Source organism: Euprymna scolopes, chromosome 23 (genome assembly GCF_053919585.1).
Source record: "Euprymna scolopes isolate OS-2025 chromosome 23, ASM5391958v1, whole genome shotgun sequence".
Classification (NCBI taxonomy): domain Eukaryota; kingdom Metazoa; phylum Mollusca; class Cephalopoda; order Sepiida; family Sepiolidae; genus Euprymna; species Euprymna scolopes.
The window spans coordinates 13,261,623-13,288,155 of record NC_136504.1 but is presented as its reverse complement, the minus strand read 5'-3'; the positions used below and the strand labels follow the sequence as shown (position 1 = coordinate 13,288,155).

Below are 26,533 nucleotides of genomic sequence, written 5' to 3'. Positions count from 1 at the left end.
CTAGTAACAATAAAAGATAACCATTGATATTATACATATACATTTAAAGAGACATTGGGCATGTATATATATGTGTATATATATATATATTCACTTGTTTAGATACACAGTTATATAGACAACTATATAACAATTTGGTCAAAAGGCATTGACTATAAAAAAGAGATTTGAGTTCTATCTTATCCTGAATAGCCATTATGAGAGACAAGAAGAGATTTATGGCATTTGGTCTCAGCAGCATCTCTTATTTCCACCTGTATCAGAAAACACGCTATGCGACATACAAATATCTGTACATGATGTTGCCAAGCTAATCAAAAACCTTCATTCCAGTAAAGCAACTGGCCCTGACGGCATTCCAATTATAGTGTTGAAAAAGCTTCAACCAGAACTTGCACCCATACTTACAAAACTGTTTAAGCATTGTCTTAAGAATTGCTTCCCAACGCCCTGGAAAACCTCATCAGTATGCGCTGTAAGAATTCTGGTGATCAGTCATTAATCTCCTGTACATCATGAGTAAGTTACTGGAATCTGTGTTTAATAGAGAAGCAGTCAATCACCTCAGCAAAAATAATCTTCTTAGTGACATGCAATATTGTTTCTGTTCTGCTTAACCTACAGCAGATGTGCTAACAGTTATATCTCATAGAATTAGTGAATCTCTTGATGGAGGCTTCCTTTCTAGGGCAATTGCTCTTGACATATCAAAGGCCTTTAATAGGGTATGGCATAAAGGTTTACTTCACAAGATCTCCAGCTACGGTATAGCTCGAAATGTCTTCTCAATTATTAAATCATTTCTCTCTGATAGGTTCATAAGAGTAGTAGTTGATGGGCAAAAATCAGAAGCTCACAGTATTAATGCTGGAGTCCCTCAGGGGTCCATCCTGGCCCAACTCTTTTCCTGATCTACATTAATGATCTTCCAAATCACATCCTTACATTATTTGGAGACATTTATACTGATGACACTACCATGTATGGTAGCACATCTAAGATTATAAACAACTAAGTTCTCTCCGATTCTCTCTCCTCTGATCTTGAACACGTGGTACAATGGGGAAAGCAATGGCTGGTTACTTTTAATGCATCTAAAACCAAGCTCCTATCTTCACATCACTGCTCTGGTCCCCATCTGACATCAATTCAAATGAATGGCTCTCATCTGGCTTGACCTTTACTCCTGATCTGAAATGGAACACATATATCAAATCCATTGCCAAGGTCACTGGAAAAATGGATGGATCCTTCTACCGCTCCAGTAGATATCTCACTCCTGATGCATTTCTCAAAAAAGCCAGGTACAGCCAATGATGGAGTACTGTTGCCATATCTGGGCAGGAGCTGCTAGAAGCAGCTTATCCTGCCTTGACAGAGTTCATAATAGACTTTGTAGCTTAGTGGGAGATGCCCTTTTCCCTGCAACCTCTTTCTCACAGAAGAGACATTGCGAGCCTGTCTCTGCTTTATCGTTATTTTCATGGCAAGTGCTCATCTGAGCTTCAATCTATGGTCCCCCACCCCTCGCCAAACTTTCACAAAAAACACTCGTCTGGCCAAAACCGCTATCAATAATTTCCCACACTCTTTATCTGTGCCTAAACCTAAACATAGATTCCATGAACAAAGCATGGAACTCTCTTCTGTTTTCCTTCTTTCCAACTGACTACAATCTGATTGTCTTCAAGTCCAACGTAAACAAGTTCTTGATGAACCGTCCCCCTAAGTAATCCAATTTACAAAATTCTCACTACTCATGTTTACTATGCTATAATCACATTGACTAATGTATACCCATTAACCCTTATCCTCGAGAGTCCTCCGAGCTTTAATAAGTGGTGGTTCCCGTGTAAAAAAAAAAAAAAAAATCAAATTTTGTCTATTACATTCATCTTTTTTAATCCATTTTTAGTATCCTTCATCATCCAACTGCCAATCCTTGGGTTGCTTTTGGCCTTGATAAGTAGTGACTCATTAATCTATTAAAAAAATTGCTTAAAGCCAAATGATTTGCTAAAATGGGAACGACATGGTTTTTTATATAATCGAGTGTCCATCATCATCATCATCATCATATTTGATTTAATGTTTTATATGATGTCATATGCTGGACGGCTTATACAAAATTGACATCCAAACCTATCTCTGACCAAGTCTTTATTTTTCCATCTTTCTTTCAAGTCCATCCTTATCACTTTTTTCTTGCCTTGGTTTTTTTTTTGGGGGGGGGGGGGCTTCTTCTTCCAACTCACCTTACTACCTCAACTGTTCTACATTTACTGGCTCAAGCATTCTCATCGATTCATTCAATGTGACAATATCAACAAACATTGCATGACAGACTCTTCACTTGGTCAACAGTGGTAATGCTCTGCTGGTTAGTAATAACATGCAAAAGATGATGAATATTAATTTATTTTACAATAATTGATGGTATTTCTATGTTTCAGCTTCTGCCATTAAAACAACAAATTGATTCTTGTGCAATCAATTAAGACTTTTCTATTATAAGTTAAACATGTTTCTTGCTACATTTCCGCACAGACTTGTGGTGCAGTGGTCAGAGTACTTGGAAAAATTCAGTAGTAAAAGTGACCTTCTTCTGAAGGTTAAAGGTTCAATCTTCAATATGAGTGACCGAAAAATACAACTGCAAATTACTTAGGACTTCTATCCAATTATGACTGACAGAATGAGAGCATGCTACGCCCGTGAACTAAATAAAAGGTTTGGTTCAAAATTCCATGCAGATTCCAGCATTCCACAAGATACACCTGAAGAAGGTCGGAGGTTACATCGACCAAAACGTTGTGAAAATGACACTCAAGATGAGTCGGAAGAATTCAATTAATATGAATGTAGGAATGCATGTTTTAACAAAAAATGCATATCCCAACATAAATGTTTTTTATTGTTGAAAGAAATAAAACTATATTAATTTCATAGAATAATAAAACATTGTGTTTTCAGGTCAAAAATTGCATTCTTCATTCTAATTATATATTAGTTGTAGATAAACAGCACAGTGAAGTCATTTAATTTTTTCATTATTTTTATTGGCTTACACATAAAGTAGACAAACTCTGCGTTCTTTAATATAAAACATGAGTTATCTCCCTTGGTCATTACTTTTTTTTTTTTTAATGTTTTATATTAGCAATTGCCCGAGATCAATTATGTAATTTTTCTAAATAAATAGCAACAAAGTATGTAATTATATTGCCAATTACATGATATAACAATAACAAATAAAAACTGGTTGGTCAGAAACACAGTTTAATGGTATTTTGAGCTGACAAAATCAGACAATAACTTTATCTGTAAAAAAGAAGGTATGATTATATCTTATCTTTAAAAAATTTTATATTAAAAAACAAAAATAAAAATCTATACAATGTGTGTACCTGTGACAAAACAAAAATGTCACATTACAAAATTTGCATAATGTGATCAAGTATTTTTATTTTTATAAAAAAAAAAAGAAAAGATTTTTAAGCAATTAATGGGAATTCATAGGCATTACAACATATTTCAATAATTCATACAGACTGGATTTATCTCTTCTTTTTTTTAAAGATTGTTTTCAAAATTGTGGACAAGACGGTCACACTTCTGTTACTCATAAAATTTGATTTTTTTTTTGTTTAAAAATAAAACTACTTGATCAATTTACGTGATTTTTGGAATATGATATCTTCGTTTTGTCATGGGTATCTACATCATACAGATTTTTCTTAATTTTTTGTTTTTTAATATATGGTGAATTCTGGATAAGAATCGATTTTAATTATTCTCTTTCATACGTATCAATCGAATTTATGAAACTAAAAAGATTTTTCTGTTATTTTATTATTCATGTTTTTAATTTTATTCTTTATGTAGAATCAGTTTGGAAAAAAAACAACATTATTTTGAAATTTAATTACAGATGAAAAGTAGAATTATTTGCAATTATTATTAAATTTATTTAATTTAAAGCAAAAAAAGTTGTTTTTCTTTATTTTCAAAGATAATCGGTACTTCTATTTTATAATAATGAAAAATATTAAATTTCAAGTGAAACAAATGTTAACTATGTAATTGTCATGTCGAAAATAGTGACATATCTAAAAAATTACGGATAATGATTAGGTAGAAAAATAATTATTAATGAAAAACAGTTTTAGACAAAGTTTAGATGAGGAATAAAATTTGTCCAACAGTTTGTATTTACGTTCATTACGCGACGTAAGCAATAGAAATTATCTCCCCTGTCAACTTATCTCTTTATTAAGCATAACAGTGAGTCGTTTCATTTCACAAATTCCTTTTTTCATTAATAATTAATTTTCTACCTCATCGTTTTCCGTAATTTTTGGATATGTTACTATTTGAGACCTGATAATTATGTAGGTACCATTTGTTTCACTTGAAATTCAATATTTTTTGTTATTGTGATTTATTATAGAAAAAAAAAGATGGTCAGAATATTCTAGAATCTAAAAGTAAAAATTCTTATACAAATTAAAATAATTTCTTTTTGGCAAACCTATTTCATAAATATCATCCATAATTGAATGTTTTTGTGTAGGTGTAGCTTCCGTCATGAGAATCCGACTAATTTGTCCATAAAATTACCAAATTTCATAGGATCTCCAGGAGTAAAACGACATAAAGCGTCCACATCCATCTTGGTCAATGTTTCTTGGAGGGTACTGGCGGAATAAAAAAAATATAAAAATAATTTTTCTAAATCACAAACAATTTCTAACAGATTATATCAGTTACAAAATCGCAATATTTTTTGATTCTGTCATTAAATTTAGATTTTCTTTGTACATAAAATTAATATTCTTCTAAGAAGACAAACAAATGACGATTAAAAATTGGAGCAAGAGTCAATATCAACATTAACATCATTTTATATTGGAATAATAATGAAAGATTAATAAAACTCGTTTAAAAAGAAATAATTTTGTATTATTTGTATTTTTCGGACCACTGTTCTCACCTTAAGTGTTATTCCACACTGTTTCAGTTAATGTAAAATCCAACCTTCTTCTGTTGTATCTTGTCGAACTTGGGAATCTTTTAGTCAAACTGAACTCTTTATTTAATCCACACACAGGTAGCATAGTTTCATTCCATCAGCCATGACTCGGTATAAGTCCTAAGTAATTCACCATTCCATTTTGAGTACTGAACATTCAACCTCCAGAAGACTGTAATTTTACCAAGTACTTTATCCACTATGCCAAGGGTCATTGCAGAAAATTCTATTATGAATTTCAGAAGCTTTAAAACCTATTTTTGTTTTTAGAAGTACAATTTTACTATTTATTAATATATATATATATAACTCAAATGACCTTGTAACGAGTGATGTAACCCACTTTCTGGTTTACAACATCTGGTTGCGCATGCGCGCATAAACATTAACCCATAACAACGTAAACAAATAAACACAATTCGCTTCTTTTGCAGATTTTGACCTGCGCACTGAAATATTAACATTATTATTTCAAAATTATTATTTAACATGGGAAGAGTGGAGTGTTTTGCAACTATTCCTTATTACAACTATACTGTCGCTATTTTCTTACAACTAAACAACTTTAACCCATTTACAACCATAAGAACAACTGTAGTAAAGCCAAGACTACTACTACTCTCTATCCATCCCTTTTCCTTCCTTCCTTCTTTTTTATTTTTTGTTTACATTTCTAGATACAAAATAGTTGTGTGAGAACGGTGAATTTGTTGACACAGTTACTAATCTGTTTCAATATTAGTTTTATTTTATTTTATTTATTTAGGTTTTATTTTTTTGCTTCAGGTTTTATTTATTATTTTTTTTTAGATTTTAAGTTTCTATAACTTGGTTGAAGGATTCCAATATGGGTTTTTCATTTTTATATTTCTCATCGGTAGGTTCATGTGCGTTTTTGCTGCTAAATGACTTTCGTCAGCGTTCAATTCGTAGGAAAAATCATGTTTAATTTTCGATTTTTGAGCGATTATTCAGAAAAATAGGTAACTTTACACGAATAGGAAGGATTTTTTTTCATGTTTGAGTGATCCGTCCGTGATTTTTCATTTTAATATACTTTCATAGAAATGTTTCTGTTATGTCAAAAAAAACAAACTATTTTCTTTGTCACAAGTGTCACGCTCATATATGAATTCCATAGCTAATATAACATACTGACCCAACAGGTTACGGGTAGTCTAGTATATATATATATCAAAATTTAGGAATTTAAAATTTGTGATTTGAAAAAGTAAAATTTCAAATATAGAAATTTTATTGTATGCAAGACAAAGAATGCAGTAAAATATAGTTCCTTAACTCATGAGTTTTCGATGTTTATACATCTCCTCGGAGGAAAAATATTAGCAAATATTATAACAGGTTTGCACCTGATTTGCTGTAGGTAATAAACATAGAACATTAAATTAAATGTTTATGTATATATTCATAGATATAGATTCACACTGAGGAAGATCGAAGGATCGGTCGAAAATTATGTGCTTTTGAAGGAAACATTCTTGTTTTTTCAAAAGACTTTTTGTATTCCTACACGTCAACACATAGGAAATAAATACAGAAAAGATATAAACATTTAGATATTTTTCGTATTGATTTTTTATTCATACATAATATATATATATATATATATATATATATATATATATATATATATATATATATATATTTATCAAATGCCTGAGATATCAACTGCTATCACTCTAGTTTCACATGTCATATCTAGTGTATATAGGTGAATCCTATGATATCTGCAGTAGAACAGAATAGCTTAATTTAGTATTTCCTAAGTGCTGAACTATCACGAATCATGATAACTTGCCAAAGATGTTAAGGATATGGAGGATGACTGTGGCTAAGTGGTTAATGACAATGCTGTATTCAAAATGGTCAACATTAAAGTCCCCAAACTTAAGGATTTCAGCGCATTCGAGCCAGAGGAGAGTTATATGCCAATACTGTCAGAAATGTAGTCAATTGGAACAGTTGCAGATCAAGGGTTCACGATAGAGAAAATATAATACAATGTTGTAAGGTTAGTCAAAAGCACATCTAGGCCTGATATTTGGATTCTAGACCATGTTCTCCAGTGAACAGAAGAGTGTTACAAATATCGACTCCATGCTTCGGCATGTGTTTATCCGAGTACGGCAAAGTGGAAGATACTCAGGCATATCAAAATAATTTTGGATAGAAGAGTTTAAATCAGTTTCAAATAGAGCTAGGATATCAGGAGTTTTATGTACAGAAATGATTCTACATCATGGTTTTTCTCAATATTTCATTGTATACAATTAATGAAACATAAGTTGTTATTTTATGCATAGCTGGGGTTGAAAAAGAGGTGATTGCAGGTACATATCTTTCCTAAAAGTATTAGTGACAACAATTGTCTTGAAGGATTTTTCTGGATCTCCCCACCACACTGTCTAGTTTTGTATTCAAACAAGTATATGATTGAAAAAATAAATAAATAAATAAAATTAAAAAAACAGATAGAAGTGCAAAATAACTGACATGAACACCCACCTGCATGTGCAGTATAAGGAATGTCCATCTTTGTGCATTTGTTGTGCCAATTCCATTTGATGATTGTTCATCAACTTTTCATTTACAACCGTGATGAGAGGTTTACCGAGTGATAGAGTTTCAAGAACAGTGCCCGCACCTAAAAACGAATGACAAGATGGTTTATTCTTTTGATGCAATAGTGTTTGCAAAGTAGTAGAAAAAGAATAGTCTATTCCATTTAATATATATATATAACCCGATTTTATTTTATTTTATCTTACTTTGTTTATCAACATCAAAATAAGTAACTGTTTTTCTTTATATTTTAAATATTTTCCGGATATGTCTGCCTTACTTAAAAAATGATAGTTTTATTTTTGGTGTCTTTAAACCTCCACCTACTCTTTTTGCTGATGAGGAGACGTTGTTTTATAAAATCAAATGATAAAATTATTGTCTAAGACGTATTGTCTGTCTCAATAAAAACATCGTTTCCGAAAAGATCGTACAATTTATTGATTTTGTTTGTTCTTCCTTGTGAAACCGATTTTTAATTTTAATTATAAATTAGCAATCATTTTACTCAACATACATATTGTAATTATTTTCAATATATATATATATATATATATATATATATATATATATTGAAAATAATTACATATATAAATGGATACATTTTGAAGGCTAAAATCAATGTATTTTTTTTAAATAAACAAATTTATTTGCTTATATCAGATATATTTCGATGCTACACACCCTTATCAATGAAGAGTCTGCCTTTTTTCTCTTTTTCTTGCCCGCGTGGTGGAATTCTGTGTGCGAGAGTGTTATTGTTAGTCCGTGGGTCTTGGTAACGGCTCATTATTTAAAAATAAAAAAATAAAAAAAATAACACTCTCACATATAGAATTCCACCATGCGGTCAAGAAAAAGAAAAAAAACTCTTCATTGATAAGGATGTGTAGCATCAAAATATATCTGATATAAGCAAATAAATTTGTTTATTTCAACAACAGCAACAAAAAATGTGTTGTTTTTAGTCTTCAAAACGTATTCATTTATATAAATAATTATTTTCAATTAATACACAACGCTTCAAGTGCAGGTAAAGAAAAAAAAAGATTTTCTTTCTTTATATGTGTGTGTGTGTGTGTGTGTGTGTGTGTGTGTGTGTGTGTGTGTGTGAGACAGATCAAAAATATTCTAAAAACAGATTTTTTCATATAAAATAAAAATACAAATAAAATAAGTATGTGATTTTTTTCATTTATCAATGTATTTTAAATTCCTATTTGCTTGCCTTCCCAAAATGGTCAAGTTAGATACAAAAAATTTAATGCGAGATATATTCAGCTTCCCACAAAACAGCAGTCTGAATGGAACAAAAATAAAATTCCCCAGTTGAAAAGGATTTCTACTGAACAGATACTACATCCTAATCCTAGAAATTGCCCTTTAATGAAAACCATTTTTACCTGCATGGCTGATTACAAGGTCAGCATTTTTGATGTCGTCATGAATAGAAGCTTTATAATCATAGCAGTGCACATCTAATCCACAAACCTGTGTCTGGATCGGAATGGGACTGGATCCTGTTTGTACGATCATCCGTTTAAAACCGCTTTGACGAAATTTCTGAAGACGTAAAAATCAAAATTAAAATGGCATATAATTCATTAAAAAATTAAAACAGTATCATTTCAAAGTGTTGGCTTATAAAAAGTAAGCTTTGCTGGGCTAAGATAGTTGATTATCCGTCCATGTTGTGTGGAGGAAAAAAACAGATATACCTCATCATTCTCCTCATTTCTCTCCATGCAATGGATGTCCTCAACCTTCACTGACCGGATTTCATTTTCATACACCATTACACTGCATACATATACCTGATAGACTCTTCCCTTGATCAACAATGTTAACACTTTGCTGGTTATTAATAGCAAAAGTTTCCTGAACTTACTTCATCCATTCCTAATTCTTGCAATCACCACTAGCATCCACTCCTTCCTATGTTCTAATAGTATCATCAAAGTAACAAAACTTTGGGACAATCTTAGTAGCCTCATCACTCAATTTTTTTCTTATCATTCTCTGTTGTTTTATGCTTCTTCCACATAAACTAGTTATCATCCTGCAACCAGTAATTCTGATGCATTTTTTGTGTAACCAATGCTTGCAAGTATCACAAAAATATTAAGTTGCTCCAAATTCATTTTCCACAAACTGAGCCATTCACTCTCAGACTTTTACTTTTCATAGCATTTACCGAGTTTTTAACTTAAGTGGTGACAATGTAAGTGAAAAGGAATTGTTGTTGTTTTGAATTGCAAAAAAAAAAAAAAAATTCTTACCTTTAAATTGAAAAAAAAATTAATACTTTTCAATTGAAAAAAAAATTAATACTTTTCAATTGAAAAAAAAAATTAATACTTTTCAATTGAAAAAAAAAATTAATACTTTTCAATTGAAAAAAAAAATTAATACTTTTCAATTGAAAAAAAAATTAATACTTTTCAATTGAAAAAAAATTAATACTTTTCAATTGAAAAAAAAATTAAAAATTAATACTTTTCAGTTGAAAAAAAAAATTAATACTTTTCAATTGAAAAAAAAATTAATACTTTTCAATTGAAAAAAAAATTAATACTTTCCAGTTGAAAAAAAAATTAATACTTTCCAGTTGAAAAAAAAATTAATACTTATCAATTAAAAAAAATTAATACTTTTCAATTGAAAAAAAAAAAGAATGCATGCATGTAATTAAAAAAATGAATATCTTTAAATGAAAAAAAATAAATACCTTTAAGTGAAAAAAAATGAAGTGGAGGGTAAAGTAATTTAAGTGACCTAAAAAATCTTATTGTAGTAAGATTGGTGAGAGGGAAAAACTTGTAACAAAAGAATTACAAACCAAACTATTTCCTTTTTTTAAATTTTTATTAAAAACTAACGTAAGCCTAAAATAACGCTAACATAACCCGAAACTAACTCTAACCTTACCTTGAACTAAATTTTAGTTTTAGCTTGCAAAATTGGTTTTGTTCCATTTGTATTGTGTTGAAGCATCTGAACAAAATAAAAATAATAATAAATAACCCTCATCCCCACACTAATCTACACACAGTGATCCTCAACTATAAAACCTAAAATACAGACATTTATTCAATCTATAGGACTCAAGGCAGAGTCACCAGATATAGGAAATGTGGGATGTGAGTCGACATTCACCAATTCATAATTGGAATCAGTCAATTTTAGAGATCAAGGTTGCAGGTGCAAGAATATCTATAAGTCAGAAGTGGTAGAGTATCACTGGGACCGTTAAAGATAAATTTCATGAGATCTCAGATTTACAAAAGGGTCCTACAGAATCACATCTACATAAATTTAAAAGGTGTGAATAACTTTGGAAAAACGACATTCAATAAAGAACTCGAGATCGCTGTACTGTGATAAAATAACATTTATTAACTTGTTTAAGAAAAAGTTATTCAAATCATTTCAACGTTAAGGTTTTTGCAACAAGTGTTCATTAAACATAATCTTTGCTAATGAGTGTCGCGTAGAAAAAGCAAAAAGTTCATGATTACAGATTTTCATGAGCAAAAGAGACACACCTGGTTATTTTCTTGAAGGAAAAGAAAATCATTAATTGCTTAAGTGACGTGTGTGTGCGCGTGTGTCCTTTTTTTTTTTTTTTTTTTTTCAATACGTATGCAAACAGCAGTCCGAAATAACAGGGTTGCCAAGAATCATAAATCTCGTTAGATATCATAATTTTTTCATGTTGAGAATTTAAGATGCATAACACGCAGAAAGTCCTCTTATTTAATTTAATGTCCAGCAGGGATGGAGTCTTCTAGACGTAAGTCAAGCTGAAGGAATCTGAAGAAAACTGATTTTATTTACGAGGTAAAAGCTTATACGCTAATGTTCTAGAATTTTCCAGACTATTTGTTGTATTACTGCACGTGAAGCGTAATGTAGTTCCTTTATAGCATGTGTGCAGATGGGTAAATTACAACATTGTGTCTTTCCGCGTTCTGAAATCCATGGGCATTGACACGGTGATTACTATGAGAATGTCTCTGTTGGAGATTTGTTCCGGCCATGTATAGTGGTCGCTACATATCATTAAATCATTGTTTATATTCCATCCAAGGCAACACCAAGACACGGATTCTACTTGTTTATAATAACAAGTTCAATAAGAATGAAAAATATTCTTTAAGTTTTTAGTTTAATTTTTTAGAATCTTTTTCTTTCCAGTGCAAATAATTATTTCTAAATAAAATACGAAACTAACAGATAACATTAGGCACCGCCAAAAATGGCCGCAAAATCAAGTTGTTGTTGTTTTTTAAAACGAAATTACGTTTATTAAAATCCATTATTTCTGAGTAACTTTTTTTTTCCAGAAAGATAAAACCCTGAATTTTATCATATAGAAAACAGAATAATGTAAAACTTTTTCTACTATTTTTAATTCAATTTTGAATGTTAAATTTTCCCAAAAAGTTAACAATTGACATTTTTTTGTCTTGCACAAAAAACGTACTTAAATATTTAAAAAAAAGGGTTTTTGAAATAATTAATTAATTTATTTATTGTCTAACTAAGATTTAGGATGATTTTCTAAGAGAATATGCAAAAATATTATAATATAAGTACCTGAATTTCAAATAATTCCACTTATTCATATAGGTAACCAGATATTCGCGTTGACGTAGAGTTCAGATCGACTCTGTTTACGTTTTCGTCTGATAAAAAGCAAACTATGGAAGACCAAACAGGCCAAAAAAAACTTATTTTTCAGTGACGAAAATTTCAATGTATTATTAAGCTGAGGCTGGCCAGTACCAGATGGGTGACCATTTGTATGCGTTTGGTTTTTAATGTGTATGTGTGTGGGGGCCAGACTCCCCAAAATGGGGGGGGGGCAATTTAAAGCAGAATAAAAAAAAATTATTTCAGCGCGTTTGGTCCACCATAGTCAAAGGCGGCAAACGTTTTCAAACGGGATCGAAAAAAAAGATGCTATTTTTAACACAAAGGGCACAATATTTATCGAATTTTTTTTTTGGGTATCGATTATTCAAAGCATGCCCTGTTTAATAATGGTCATGCATTATTCGGCTCGCTAAAAACAAATTGTTAATTTATTTATCAAAAATTTTAAAATAGCTTTTTTCGTATAAATATTAAAAAATTTTTTTTTTTTTTTGCTTAACTTAAATTAATTATTTTACTTAACATATTCACCGAATTTCACACTTCAAAACTCAAAAGCGGGATAATTAAACACAATCGAAGTTCTGATATTCAGACGTCAAAATAAGGTATGCAAACAATTTTTTTTTTTTTTTTTTTTTTGAATCTATAATTCTGTCCCTTACAACACAATATGTTGATTTCAGTCTCAGATGATTATTTTAAGCATATTTGTTCCCACTTCAAAACAAGGGGGGGTTTTGTAAGCAAAAAAAAATATATATATAAATATCGTTTATGAAAAATAAGTACACTGTTATAAAGTTCATTCTTCTCCTAATAATCGCTGAAAATTTCGTATTGATCGGATAATTACCTGATTTTTGGTAGATTTTTAAAAAGACGGTCCGTCAAAAAGTACTGACCTGCCCCCCCAGTTTTGGCGGTGCCTAGATAACATAAAATGTGTCTAATACAGTTTTCATTTATTTTTTTATAACACAAAAATAATCAATTTGTAAAAAAAAAAAAAAAAAAAAAGGCAGAAAATTTGGTGGTTAATTAGAATTACACAATTACACTTATTAAAAAATACTAAAAAATAGATGCTTGTTAAGATAGAGTGGGCAGATCGATTTTTTTTAATATGTTGTTTTTGATTAAGACATTAATAACTTAATTGTCATGTCAAAAATAATAATATATTCAAAAATTACGAAAATTCATCAAGTAGAAAGTTATTTATAGCTAAAAGTATTTTTTACAGAACATTAGGGAAAATAGCATTTTCCCTGGATTTGAACACCTTGAAGATTGCAAGGACATACTTATCTTCCTTTTCGTCACTAATAGCTAGGTACGGGCAAAAATGGATGGGCAAAAAAGGGGGACCTAGTTTAGAAAGTTTATTTATCATAATTTTTTTTTTTAGACTTCCGACTACTTTTTGATTGTATTTGAAAGATAAAGGACTAAACTTAATTTCCAAAAGAAAAAAAATATTTGTACACGTAAAAAAAAAAAGATTTTGAAAATGTTTTCACGGCAAGCTAACCAATTCAGCTAAATTTTGAAGTTAAATAAATTCTTTGTAAAAAGTCCTTTAAAAGATAAATATTAGTTTTCTGGGTCTATTTCAAAGATAATTAGTAGCCGTCTAGCCTTGTGCCTGAAGAAATATGTGTTCCCATAGTTTAAAAATAGTCAAATTTTACTTCTAAGTTTTTGCCTTTTTTAAAAAAAAAAAAAAAAAATATACAGTCCTAAGATATTGAATTAAATAAAAAAAAAAATAAAAATGGAAAAAAAAAACACCTTGTTTGTACAAAACATGAATTAATTAGTCCAAAACCGAGTGATTCTGGCATTCGCAAAACGCAAAAAACTAAAATTTTGTAAACATGAAAATTACGAAGGCCCAAAATTTCAGGCAGTCGAAACACTGTGAAAATGACATCATGTAATTAAAAAGGAGGAAGTTTTTTTTCTCCCCCAAGTCACGCATCCGTACATTCGTTTTTTGAACGTTCGTATTAATTTTTGCATTTTTTAATTTAATTATTTTTCTATGTTCCTATTTTTAAATTAATTTTTTTTTTAATTATTGTTTGAGATTACATAAAAATTATGTTACGCCGAAGGTTTCACATTCTTGCGAGCAAGGAAATTATTAAAATCTTGCATATAAAAATTATGTGAAACCCGTAATTTTAAAAAAAAAAAAAAATAGAAATATTTTTTGCAATTATAATTTTTTTGTGTGAAAATATTAAATAAACAATGCTTAATTCAATGGTAATATCGGTAGTTCGAGAAATTCATTTTTCTTCGAGTTATATAAAATTCATTAATACGGATGTAGGGGCTTTTTTCGTAATGTTCCTATAAAAAGCTACGAATTATGATGCTTTATTTATATCAAAAAAGCAAAAATAAATTCTTGCGTGTTTTATCTACTACTGAAAACCATAACTTTAATAAAGGTATTTTTTGTTTAAACAAAATAATACATTTTCACTAAGATTTAAATAAAAAATAATTAGTTCATTATATTCCACGATCATCATTTGATAAATACTGAAAATTTCATTAAAATTGGTTAATTTCCTGATTTTTGGTGAATTTTTAAGTAAATGGAGGGGTCAAAATGTTTATACATTTTGAGCATCGGCATTCATTTTGCCCATATCTTCTAACAGCCAATGTTTTGTTTTAGCCGGTAGATTTTGCAGACGAAAATTTGGGAGATAACAGGTCTAGGAGAATATTTTGATTTTTAACTTCAAAATGCTCCTCATCAATAATATTTGATTCTAAAAAGCATAAAACTATTTTTTATCGTCTAAAAAAAATAAAAATAATTTGGTGCTTATGCATTATTATTTCCTTTAATATGTTTAACGAAACCTACTTTTATTGTGTAAGTTTATTTAATAATGAATAAATATCGAAATTTCAGGAAAATATAACTATTATTTCGTTTTTGCTAGATTTTTACAACATGGGTATGCCTACGGCTTAAAAAACATCACTAAATAGGAACGTTGTTTTAAAGTGTCGATAATGTAAACACGATTTTTGTCTCGCATTTTGATTATTTTTGTATGCTGTAAATGTTTAAATATTAGCAGTTTATTTGAAGCTTCTTTTAAATGGTAAAAAATAAATTAGGATGATAATATTAAATTAAATTACAGTTACATTGTGTTAAATATGGGGGGGGTAATACTGTGACGCGCGTTATACCTAATTCACTTAATTAAATAGTATTTTCAAGTTAAATTGAAGTTTTACGATATTTTTTTTTATTATAAAATTGTAAGGTGAAAGTACAGAATAGTTACAAACACCCTACTCTCCTGCTTTCCAGCTGACTACAATATGGTTGTCTTCAAGTCTAATGTAAACAAGTTTTTGATGAGCCGTTTCATATAAGTTAACAAATTTACTAACTTTCCATTACTAACGATTACTTTATTGTCCAATTGACTACTGTACACTCTTTAACCCTTATTCTCGAGTGACCTCTCAGCCTTGATAAGTGGTGATGCCTTAGCAGTGTCAGAATGATCTTAAGAATGCGTGAAAAAAAAAATGAATAATTCGACCTCCTATCTTTACAAGCTTATAACTACTTGAAAAATGTAATTCAAACCCCAATTTTTTTTTTTCAATTAAAGGAGCAAAGACCAAATTAAAAAAAAAATAACAGATTTAATAGCAAATTATGCAATGTTTTTTTAAATCAGTTTTCTTTAAAAAAGATTTGAAGAAAATCAACGCAATTTTACTTAATTTTGTTATAAAAAATCAATATAAATTCCAAAAAATCACTTACCTATAAAAAAATGCTATTGAATGTTTAGTTCCATTCTTCATTGTTCAGAATTTATCCATATTTATATTTTAAATTCCATTTATTTTTTAAACGACTATTTGAAAAAAGCGCGATTACGCAAGCATTTTTACGTCTTTATCGAAAAACCGGAAGTAGCTGTTTGTCCTTGTTTAGAACTACGGATGGATAGAAGGCAGTAAAAACCACACATTCACGCTAGCCGTCTAGCCTTGTGCCTGAAGAAATATGTGTTCCCATAGTTTAAAAATAGTCAAATTTTACTTCTAGGTTTTTGCCTTTAAAAAAAAAAAAAAAAATACAGTCGAGGATTTTTTTTCTTTTCTCAAAGAAATACATAACTTTTTGATTTATTATATTTTCATTCTTCTTTATCGAGTGAATTTTTTTTTTTTTTTAAATATCTAAAAAAAGAAAACATTGAATGAAATAGAAAAAAATTGTCGTCAGCGTCCATTACTTACTGGACAATATAAGCATAACACAGACTTCCAATTAAAAAAAAAAAAATCAACGTGGTTTAAAAAAAATTTCACAAAACATTTCTTTTTTTGTTTTAATTTACAATATATTATTTATTGATCTTTTATCTTCAATTTGTGATATATAAAAATTTGGTGAGTAAATAAATTATTAAAATTTTAATAGACGTTTCAAAATGAGGGGGGAGTAAAAAGAAAAAACGTTTGTCTAAAATATTATATTCGGTTTATTGGAAAGAGTATAAAATTTCACATTGACCCTGAAAATATCGTAAAAATTTAACTAATAGAAAAATTTTGACAGATTTTTAAAGTTTAAAAATTGAAAAAAAAAATAACTCGTAAAATTCAATTGATTTCATTACGCAAAAAAAAATGGCTGCCTGAAGGCGTGCCGGCACTTTGTAAACACTGTTTTTTGGGTTTTTTTTTTTTTAAATAAAATATAATATTTCTATTATTTTTTAAACAACTTTAATAGTTTATTTTGGAAGTATATTCATATACAGAAAATAAACAACCCACTTTTAAAAAGAAATTACGAGTTTTTATATATTTTATTCGCAGTTTCATGTTAGGGGTGTCAAAAATTCCCAAAAAAAATTCTGATACACCTAGTGATGCCTTTGTAAAAAAAAAAAAAATAAAAAAGCATGGTTCAATAAGTGCATAAAGTTCGACAATTTTTATAGCATTTAATCTGACGTCAATATGATTACCACGAATATTTATTGTAATGAAAGGTTCTTGTTAATTGGTTGGTTGGTTGTTTTTGTTTTACGGCATATCAACCCTTTTCGGGTTATTTAATGCCGAATCCAAAGATTTGGAAGAAAAGTTTTTTTAATAGAATATATTTGTTGTTTTCACGTCGGTTTCTATTTAACCCATAGTTGGGACCCTAACAGGTACTACCACTCCAGGTCAGAGTGGACCTGGGAGCAATGGTATTTAAAGGGTGGCTCCACACTCCCCAAAGCCCACAAGCTGGGGCCTCACCACTAGATAGTTTAAGGTCATATCCAGGACCCCCATTGAGGGACTTTTACCCTCTGCAGGGGGGCAGTCGGCGTATTCTAATGCCCCACCGACAGGGCCCAGGTTCTTGTTAAGATAGAGTCGACAGATCGTTTATTTTTTAAATGTCATTTTAAGCAAAAACAATATTACGTACTTAATTGTCATGTCGACAATAGTAATATATCCAAAAAATTAGAAAAATTTATCGAGTAGGACAACTGCTATTGTGTTTTTAGTAATAAAAAAAATAAAAAATAAAAAATAAAAGTCCATCGCTATGGTCTAAAAAGAAAAAGTCCGTCATTAAAGTGTCGAAAAGGGAGATAAGTATGTCCTTGTATTCGCAATTTTCAAGGTGTTTACGTCTAGAGAAAATGCATTTTCCCCCAATTTTCCGTAAAACTTACTTTTACTCGAATTTTCGTAATTTTTGGATATTTGACTATTTTCGACATGACAAATAAGTAGTATTTATTAGGTACTGTTGTTTTTGTTTAAAACGGCATATTAAAAAATCATTAGCAGACCAGATACGCTACAACAGAACACCGACCACTCTAATTTGTTTGTTTTTTTTAATAGATAATTGGAGGTCGCTGGCAATGAATCTGATAGTCAAACTTGGGGCAAATTTACCATTTGCATGGTATTAACCCCTGAACCCATGAACTTCTTTCCACCATTTTGCAGCTTGCGCGTGCGCTGTAGCATAAATGACGGCTTGCTTCACCTAGCAAACTGCCTTCTCACATGGCGTACAAATCTTCCGCGGAAAATTTAAAATTAGCTGAAAAAGAAATAAAACAAGAAAAGAAAATCACTCCAAGTTGGGGAGAGGGGGGGGGAGTAATTTAATTGTTTTTTTTTTCCCCCCTGGTACATAGAATTTTCAAAAAGTAATGTACTGAAATTTACTAATTACAACACCATTTAACATTTTTCAAAGATTTTACTGTTTACACTGGGGGCGCGAGCGGGGGGTGGCAGTGTGATGTCGCTCCCCGCTCGTGCCCCCAGTGTAAACAGTAAAATCTTTGAAAAATGTTAAATGGTGTTCTAATTGGTAAATGTCTGTGCGTTACTTACGGAAAAAACGGTTAACTAAACTGCAGAAGCACCTATTAAGCCACATAAGTTCTATAATTGAATCCCCCTCCCGCAAAAAAAAGAACGAAAAACATAAAAATGTTTGGTGTTTATGCTTTTGTAAACCACATTAAAAACTATGAGACAAAAAAAAAAAAAAAGGTCCCCCAATTTGTTGTACTTTTCTTCAATTGTAAGTCATTAAAAAATGTCAGTCCGTAATTTTTTTATTGATACGCCATGTGAGAAGGCAGTTTGCTCGATGAAGCAAGCCGTCGTTTATGCTGCAGCACCACGCGCGTAGCGTAAACGGAAGCTGCAAAATGGTGGAAAGTAGTTCGTGGGTTCAAGGGTTAATACCATGCAAACGGTAAATTTGCCCCAAGTTTGACTATCCGATTCGGGGTTTGTATTACTGTACACAGATTCGAAAAAGTTGTATATAACAAATAAATGTTATCAAAAGCAAGATAAATTACTTTTCTACCAAACTGGACATAATTTTTGTGGTTTTATTCAATTTAACATGTTTATTTAGCTCGAAAAGCATACAGTGTTTACCGATGTATCGGAAAATTTTAAATAGCGGCCGACTCTCTCTTTAACACAGTAAGTTTTTTTTTTTTTTCTACATAGGCATCACCACTTATCAAGGCCAAGAGGCCACTCAAGGATAAGGGTTAAAGAGTGTACAGTAGAAATTGGACAACATAGTAATCATTAGTAATGAAAATTTGGTAAATTTGATAACTTATATAGAACGGCTCATCAAGAACTTATTTACGTTAGACTTGAACACAACCATATTGTAGTCAGCCGGAAAGCAGGAAAACGGAAGACAATTCCACAGGCGTGCAGTTCTAAGAAAGAAGCTTTGTTCATGGAATCTACGTTTAGGTTTAGGCACAGATAAAGAGTGGGGGGAATTATTGATAGTGTATACAGCTAGACGAGTGTTTCTTGTGAAAGTTTGGCGAGGGGGGACCATAGATTGAAGCTCAGTCGAACACTTTCCATGAAAATAATGATAAAGCAGAGACAAACTCGCAACATCTCTTCTGTGAGATAGAGGTTGCAAGGAAGAGAAAAGGACATCTCCTACGAGGCTACGAAGTCTATTTTGAACTCTATCAAGGCAGGACAAGTCCTTTCTAGCAGCTCCTGCCCAGATGTGGCAACAGTATTCCATCCTTGGACGTACCTGGCTCTTATATAGATAGAGAATAGCATCAGCAGTGAGATATTTACCGGATCGATAGAAAGATCCCACTATTTTTCCAGCGGCCTTGGCAACAGATTTGATGTACGTGTTCCATTTAAGATCAGGAGTAATGGTCAAGCCCAGAAGCTTGTCAAAACTTGAGGCCTTCTGAAGATGAGAGCCATTCATTTCAATTGATGCCAGATGTGGATTAGAATGTTGATGATGTAAAGAGAGAAGCTTGGTTTTAGATGCATTTCCCCATTGTACTACGTGCTCAAGATCAGAGGAGAGAGAATTGGAGAGAACTTGGTCGTTTACTGTCTTAGATGTGCTACCATAAATGGTAGTGTCGTCAGCATAAATGTCTACAAATGATGTAAGGATGTGATTTGGAAGATCATTAATGTAGATCAGGAAAAGAGGGGTTTGTATTACTGTACACATAGATTCGAAAAAGTTGTCAAAAAACAAATATATAACAAATAAATGTTATCAAAGGCAAGATAAGTTACTTTTCTACCAAACTGGATATATTTTTTGTGTTTTTATTCAATGTAACATATTTATTCAGCTCGAAAAACATACAGTGTTTACCGATGTAGTCGAAAATTCAAGATGGCGTCTCACACTCTCTTTAACACCGTAAGTATGGAAAAAGGTGTTATAAATAAAAAAAAAAAAAACTATACAAAATACTATTAAAAACCAGCCGAATATATGTCAACCTATGTCACGGTAACATATATTGAGCGAGTTTTTAACAGTATTTTATCCGGTTTTTTATTTATAACATCTTTTCCCACACTTACCGTGTTAAAGAGAGAATAAGACGCCATCTTGAATGTTCCAATACATCGGTAAACACTGTATGGTTTTCGAGCTGAATAAACATGTTACATTGAATAAAAACACGAAAAATATATCCAGTTTGGTAGAAAAGTAACTTATCTTGCCTTTGATAACATTTATTTGTTATATATTTGTTTTTTGACAACTTTTTCGAATCTATGTGTACAGTATACAAACCCCAGATTCGTTTTCAGCGACCTCAATTACCTATGCAAAAACAAATAAGAGTGGTACCGTACTGTAGCATAAACGACGGCTTGCTTCACCTATTCTGTTCACCGGAACCGGCGGTTCTGTTGTAGCGTAATATTTATTTACCAAAAATCGATTTATTTATTAAATAAATAAGAGAAAACATTTTTAATTTAAATCCTTTTTTAATTATAGATATAACTCCATATTTAATTATATTTTGGTCTATAAGCTCTCCATCCGGATAACGCCAATTAAATACAGCCTATGACGTTTCTGAATTTTTGAGATGAGGATCGGTTATTTGTATTCATCGGACTATTATTCTCATCTCCAAAGTAGTGCGATGAATACAAATAATACGAAAAACAGCCTAATTGTTTATTTAAAAATACGAAACTAACAGAGAAACACGAAACGTGTACAATCTTATTTCTATTATTATTTTTTTTTATTTTTAGTGTGAAAATAATTGACTTGAAAAAGTAAACTTTTAAAAATTATAATATTTGCTTTCACTTTCCTTTTTTTTTTTCTAACAGGTGCGTAAAAGTTCTAGAGGTGTGTGGGACTGTGGGGATGGGGGATCTACTACATAATGATAATGATAATATTTTACCTGACACATTTCGTCGGCCACCACCTGACGCACTAAATCGTCGAACCTTGTCGTCCCAACTGTCACGAAAACAGTTTTTGAGCCAAATTTGCTGTTCGTCATCGTTTGTGTGGGATGCGAAAATGTCGATTAACCAGCGAAATACTTGGTGCATATAAAAAGTGGATTCGTTTCGTTCACCGGAAGACGAACCAATAAAATCGAGGTCATTTCCGTGAAACAAGTGCCCTTCTCCTTTTAAAAATATTATAAAAATTATTAAAATTTTAAATAATAAAATTATCGGATTTTGTCATTTTTTGGAAAAATAAAATTATTTTTTTTCTAAAACAAGCTGTATCTATCAGGCGTTAACCGGGAATCTTTTCTTTTTATTTCGCTTTTTTTTTTCTTTTTTTTTTTACCAATTTTAAGGTTGGGTTTTGTTTCTTTTTTTAAGCCAATCCTAATGAAACAGACTCTTTCTTTCTTTTTTTTTTTTTTTTACTTGACAAATAACCGGAAATACGTATGTATATCCCGAGCAAATTTTAATATTTTAAAATATTTTAAAGTTTTATTTACATTATATTAAATATAAAATAATTACTTATTTTTAACACGAAAATATACATTTTTAAAACGTTAATATTAAATAAATTCAAACAGCAACAAATCGGAAGCAGCATTCACTGCTGAAGGTTGTAAAAAAATCCACTTCCGTTGTAACATTTTGGGTTCGACACCCATTTTGTAAAGTCTTCTCTTTCTATTCGTCAAGACAAAGGGAATCTTTTAAAAACCGATTTCATATTCTTTTATGGCACTTTTAATTTGATTTAATTTCCAGGTCGGATGAGATGAAAAAAGTCGGTACAAATACGCCGCAGAAGCCATAAAAAACAGTTTTAAAACAATTGGTAAGTATTTTTATTTCGTAAAAAAAAAAAAAAAAATGACTGGAAGTCGGGGTTCAGTTCGGATTAATGTAAATATTTTAAACCATTTTGTGATTGTTATCTTCGATTAATTTTAAATAAAAAAAAATAATTTATAATATTATTTATAAAATTTATATAAGGAATTTACTGGTGAATATTAACCTATTATACGAAATCTAAAAAAAAAAAATATATATATATATACTAATATAACATTTAAAAAAAATAGTAAAACAAGGGTCCATTTTTGTAAATAAGGTTTTGAATCCCTGGTTTAGATGTTTGCTGAAGATTGATTTTTATATGAAATCGAAATTTTATAACCTGAAAAATAAAAAAAAACTATTTTTAAATAGCGCGGTACCAAAAATACAAAAGCACCGATTTCTGTTTTTAAAATATTTTTAATGACTACCGAACTTCAATCCATAATGTTCAATTTTTTAGTATCTTAGTTTTATTTTTATTATTTTATTTTTATTTTTCTATGTAATCTTGTTTCTAACACTTAAAGAATTTCACGATTTTAATCGTAGATTGATTATAAGAATCTTTCTTGTACTTATACAGAATATGGACCGTGCTGTCTGTACTGCTGTACTATTTAGAAACCAAACTCATCCTTAACATGAGGAAGAGGGAGAACTATTTTGTACTTTCACCTAACAATATAGTAAACAAAAGATATCGTAAAAATTGATTTAACTTGAAAATCCTATTTCGTATACTAGCATTATTATATTAGTACGATCTTTCCAAATGATTCTACTAAATTGTAGCAGTTAACGTGCCGTGCATATGAAATCCATAATGCAGTTCAATATTGTCGCGTTATTTACGTACATGACAAAACAATTACGTCAATTCTACTTATTTAATTCCGCCATTTTTATTTCCATGTTTGTTAGCGTTACCACTATTTATAAATATGGAATAATTCCCACGTATATCATGATAACGAGATAATCCCATACGCCATCATTATTGCGACATAATTCTCCGCACTCACCATAAATATTAAAAAATCGCCCATCACGATTAAGAGATGATCATTGTCTCAATCAAGGTTACAAGATAAACCTGTCCTCCATCGCGGTGGCGAGATAATCCTCACCTCCACTAAGACTACAAAACAATCCTACCCTCCATCATGGTAACGAGATAATCCTCTCCTATATTGAGCTTACTAGATAATCCTCCTCCCTCCATCGCCGTGTGATGATATAATCCTCCCCCTCTATCGCGGTTACGAGATAGTCTTCCCTCCCATCGCGATTACGTGATAATCCTTCCTCCTCCATTACGGTTACGCAATAATCCCTCCCCCCCTCCATCGTTGTCACAGAATAATCCCCAGCCCTTTCTGTCGCAATTACAAGATAATCCCTTCCCCTCGATCGCGGTTACGAGATAATCCCTCTCCTTTCTGTCGCGGTTACGAGATGATCCCTCTCCTTTCTGTCGCGGTTACGAGATGATCCCTCTCCTTTCTGTCGCGGTTACGAGGTGATCCCCTCTCCTTTCTGTCGCGGTTACGAGGTGATCCCCTCTCCTTTCTGTCGCGGTTACGAGGTGATCCCCTCTCCTTTCTGTCGCGGTTACGAGGTGATCCCCTCTCCTTTCTGTCGCGGTTACGAGGTGATCCCCTCTCCTTTCTGTCGCGGTTACGAGGTGATCCCCTCTCCTTTCTGTCGCGGTTACGAGGTGATCCCCTCTCCTTTCTGTCGCGGTTACGAGGTGATCCCCTCTCCTTTCTGTCGCGGTTACGAGGTGATCCCCTCTCCTTTCTGTCGCGGTTACGAGGTGATCCCCTCTCCTTTCTGTCGCGGTTACGAGGTGATCCCCTCTCCTTTCTGTCGCGGTTACGAGGTGATCCCCTCTCCTTTCTGTCGCGGTTACGAGGTGATCCCCTCTCCTTTCTGTCGCGGTTACGAGGTGATCCCCTCTCCTTTCTGTCGCGGTTACGAGGTGATCCCCTCTCCTTTCTGTCGCGGTTACGAGGTGATCCCCTCTCCTTTCTGTCGCGGTTACGAGGTGATCCCCTCTCCTTTCTGTCGCGGTTACGAGGTGATCCCCTCTCCTTTCTGTCGCGGTTACGAGGTGATCCCCTCTCCTTTCTGTCGCGGTTACGAGGTGATCCCCTCTCCTTTCTGTCGCGGTTACGAGGTGATCCCCTCTCCTTTCTGTCGCGGTTACGAGGTGATCCCCTCTCCTTTCTGTCGCGGTTACGAGGTGATCCCCTCTCCTTTCTGTCGCGGTTACGAGGTGATCCCCTCTCCTTTCTGTCGCGGTTACGAGGTGATCCCCTCTCCTTTCTGTCGCGGTTACGAGGTGATCCCCTCTCCTTTCTGTCGCGGTTACGAGGTGATCCCCTCTCCTTTCTGTCGCGGTTACGAGGTGATCCCCTCTCCTTTCTGTCGCGGTTACGAGGTGATCCCCTCTCCTTTCTGTCGCGGTTACGAGGTGATCCCCTCTCCTTTCTGTCGCGGTTACGAGGTGATCCCCTCTCCTTTCTGTCGCGGTTACGAGGTGATCCCCTCTCCTTTCTGTCGCGGTTACGAGGTGATCCCCTCTCCTTTCTGTCGCGGTTACGAGGTGATCCCCTCTCCTTTCTGTCGCGGTTACGAGGTGATCCCCTCTCCTTTCTGTCGCGGTTACGAGGTGATCCCCTCTCCTTTCTGTCGCGGTTACGAGGTGATCCCCTCTCCTTTCTGTCGCGGTTACGAGGTGATCCCCTCTCCTTTCTGTCGCGGTTACGAGGTGATCCCCTCTCCTTTCTGTCGCGGTTACGAGGTGATCCCCTCTCCTTTCTGTCGCGGTTACGAGGTGATCCCCTCTCCTTTCTGTCGCGGTTACGAGGTGATCCCCTCTCCTTTCTGTCGCGGTTACGAGGTGATCCCCTCTCCTTTCTGTCGCGGTTACGAGGTGATCCCCTCTCCTTTCTGTCGCGGTTACGAGGTGATCCCCTCTCCTTTCTGTCGCGGTTACGAGGTGATCCCCTCTCCTTTCTGTCGCGGTCACGAGGTGATCCCCTCTCCTTTCTGTCGCGGTCAGGAGGTGATCCCCTCTCCTTTCTGTCGCGGTCAGGAGGTGATCCCCTCTCCTTTACGTCGCGGTCAGGAGGTGATCCCCTCTCCTTTACGTCGCGGTCAGGAGGTGATCCCCTCTCCTTTACGTCGCGGTCAGGAGGTGATCCCCTCTCCTTTACGTCGCGGTCAGGAGGTGATCCCCTCTCCTTTACGTCGCGGTCAGGAGGTGATCCCCTCTCCTTTACGTCGCGGTCAGGAGGTGATCCCCTCTCCTTTACGTCGCGGTCAGGAGGTGATCCCCTCTCCTTTACGTCGCGGTCAGGAGGTGATCCCCTCTCCTTTACGTCGCGGTCAGGAGGTGATCCCCTCTCCTTTACGTCGCGGTCAGGAGGTGATCCCCTCCCCTTTACGTCACGGTCGCGGTCACGAGATGATGCCCTTCCCTTTCCGTCGCAGTCACCTTCCATTCATGGTTACAAGATAAAAATACACCTTTTCTTACCTCTATCACAGTTATGAAAGATTCCTCCCACATCTGACGCAATTATGATAATTGTCCATCCCTCACAATAACTCCATTTCGATGCATAAGGATGAAATTTTTTTTTTAGTTGTCAATAATAAAATTACAATCAACAAAATGTAGACTTTAAATTTGGTACAGTTCAATTGATAGCAATACGACGATAACGAGGCACATATGACAAGAGCTGTTCTGTGACCGTTTCACTTTAAATTTATTTGCAAAACTGATCCTTGGCTTTTAAAATTTTTCGCTTTAGTTTTTCAGGCTCTTTACACGCAATTTCCTAAAAAGTAGAATCTCTAGAAAAAATGTAGACTTAGCTGAATGTTTTTATTTGCGAAAATCAATGTAACTATAAGCCAAGCCAGCAACATTTATTCTAAGTGGGTTGACTAGCTTCTCCAGGAGGAGGAAGTATCTAGGGAATAATCTAATTCTCAAGCAGTCACCAGTGGCATGTGTATGTCTGTCATGGCAGATGACAACATCATGTATGC

At 32.9% G+C, this 26,533-nt stretch overlaps 2 protein-coding genes across 2 annotated transcripts in view; one reads left to right on the top strand and one right to left on the bottom strand.

The window, feature by feature from the left end:
• Positions 1–3,037: 3,037 nt before the first annotated feature.
• LOC145245766 (UDP-N-acetylglucosamine transferase subunit ALG13-like) lies at positions 3,038–21,795 on the bottom strand. Its single transcript, XM_080107375.1, has 4 exons — positions 21,562–21,795; positions 9,019–9,178; positions 7,559–7,697; positions 3,038–4,697 (listed from the first exon to the last, which is right to left on the bottom strand). Exons 1-4 carry the CDS (start codon positions 21,661–21,663, stop codon positions 4,586–4,588), a joined length of 513 nt encoding a protein of 170 aa, XP_079963501.1. The 5' UTR covers positions 21,664–21,795; the 3' UTR covers positions 3,038–4,585.
• A 461-nt stretch (positions 21,796–22,256) lies between these two features.
• Positions 22,257–26,533, top strand: part of LOC145245764 (uncharacterized) — a gene marked incomplete in the record, with an annotated part of 70,758 nt that continues 66,481 nt past the window's right edge. The window contains 1 exon segment of the mRNA XM_080107372.1: positions 22,257–22,460.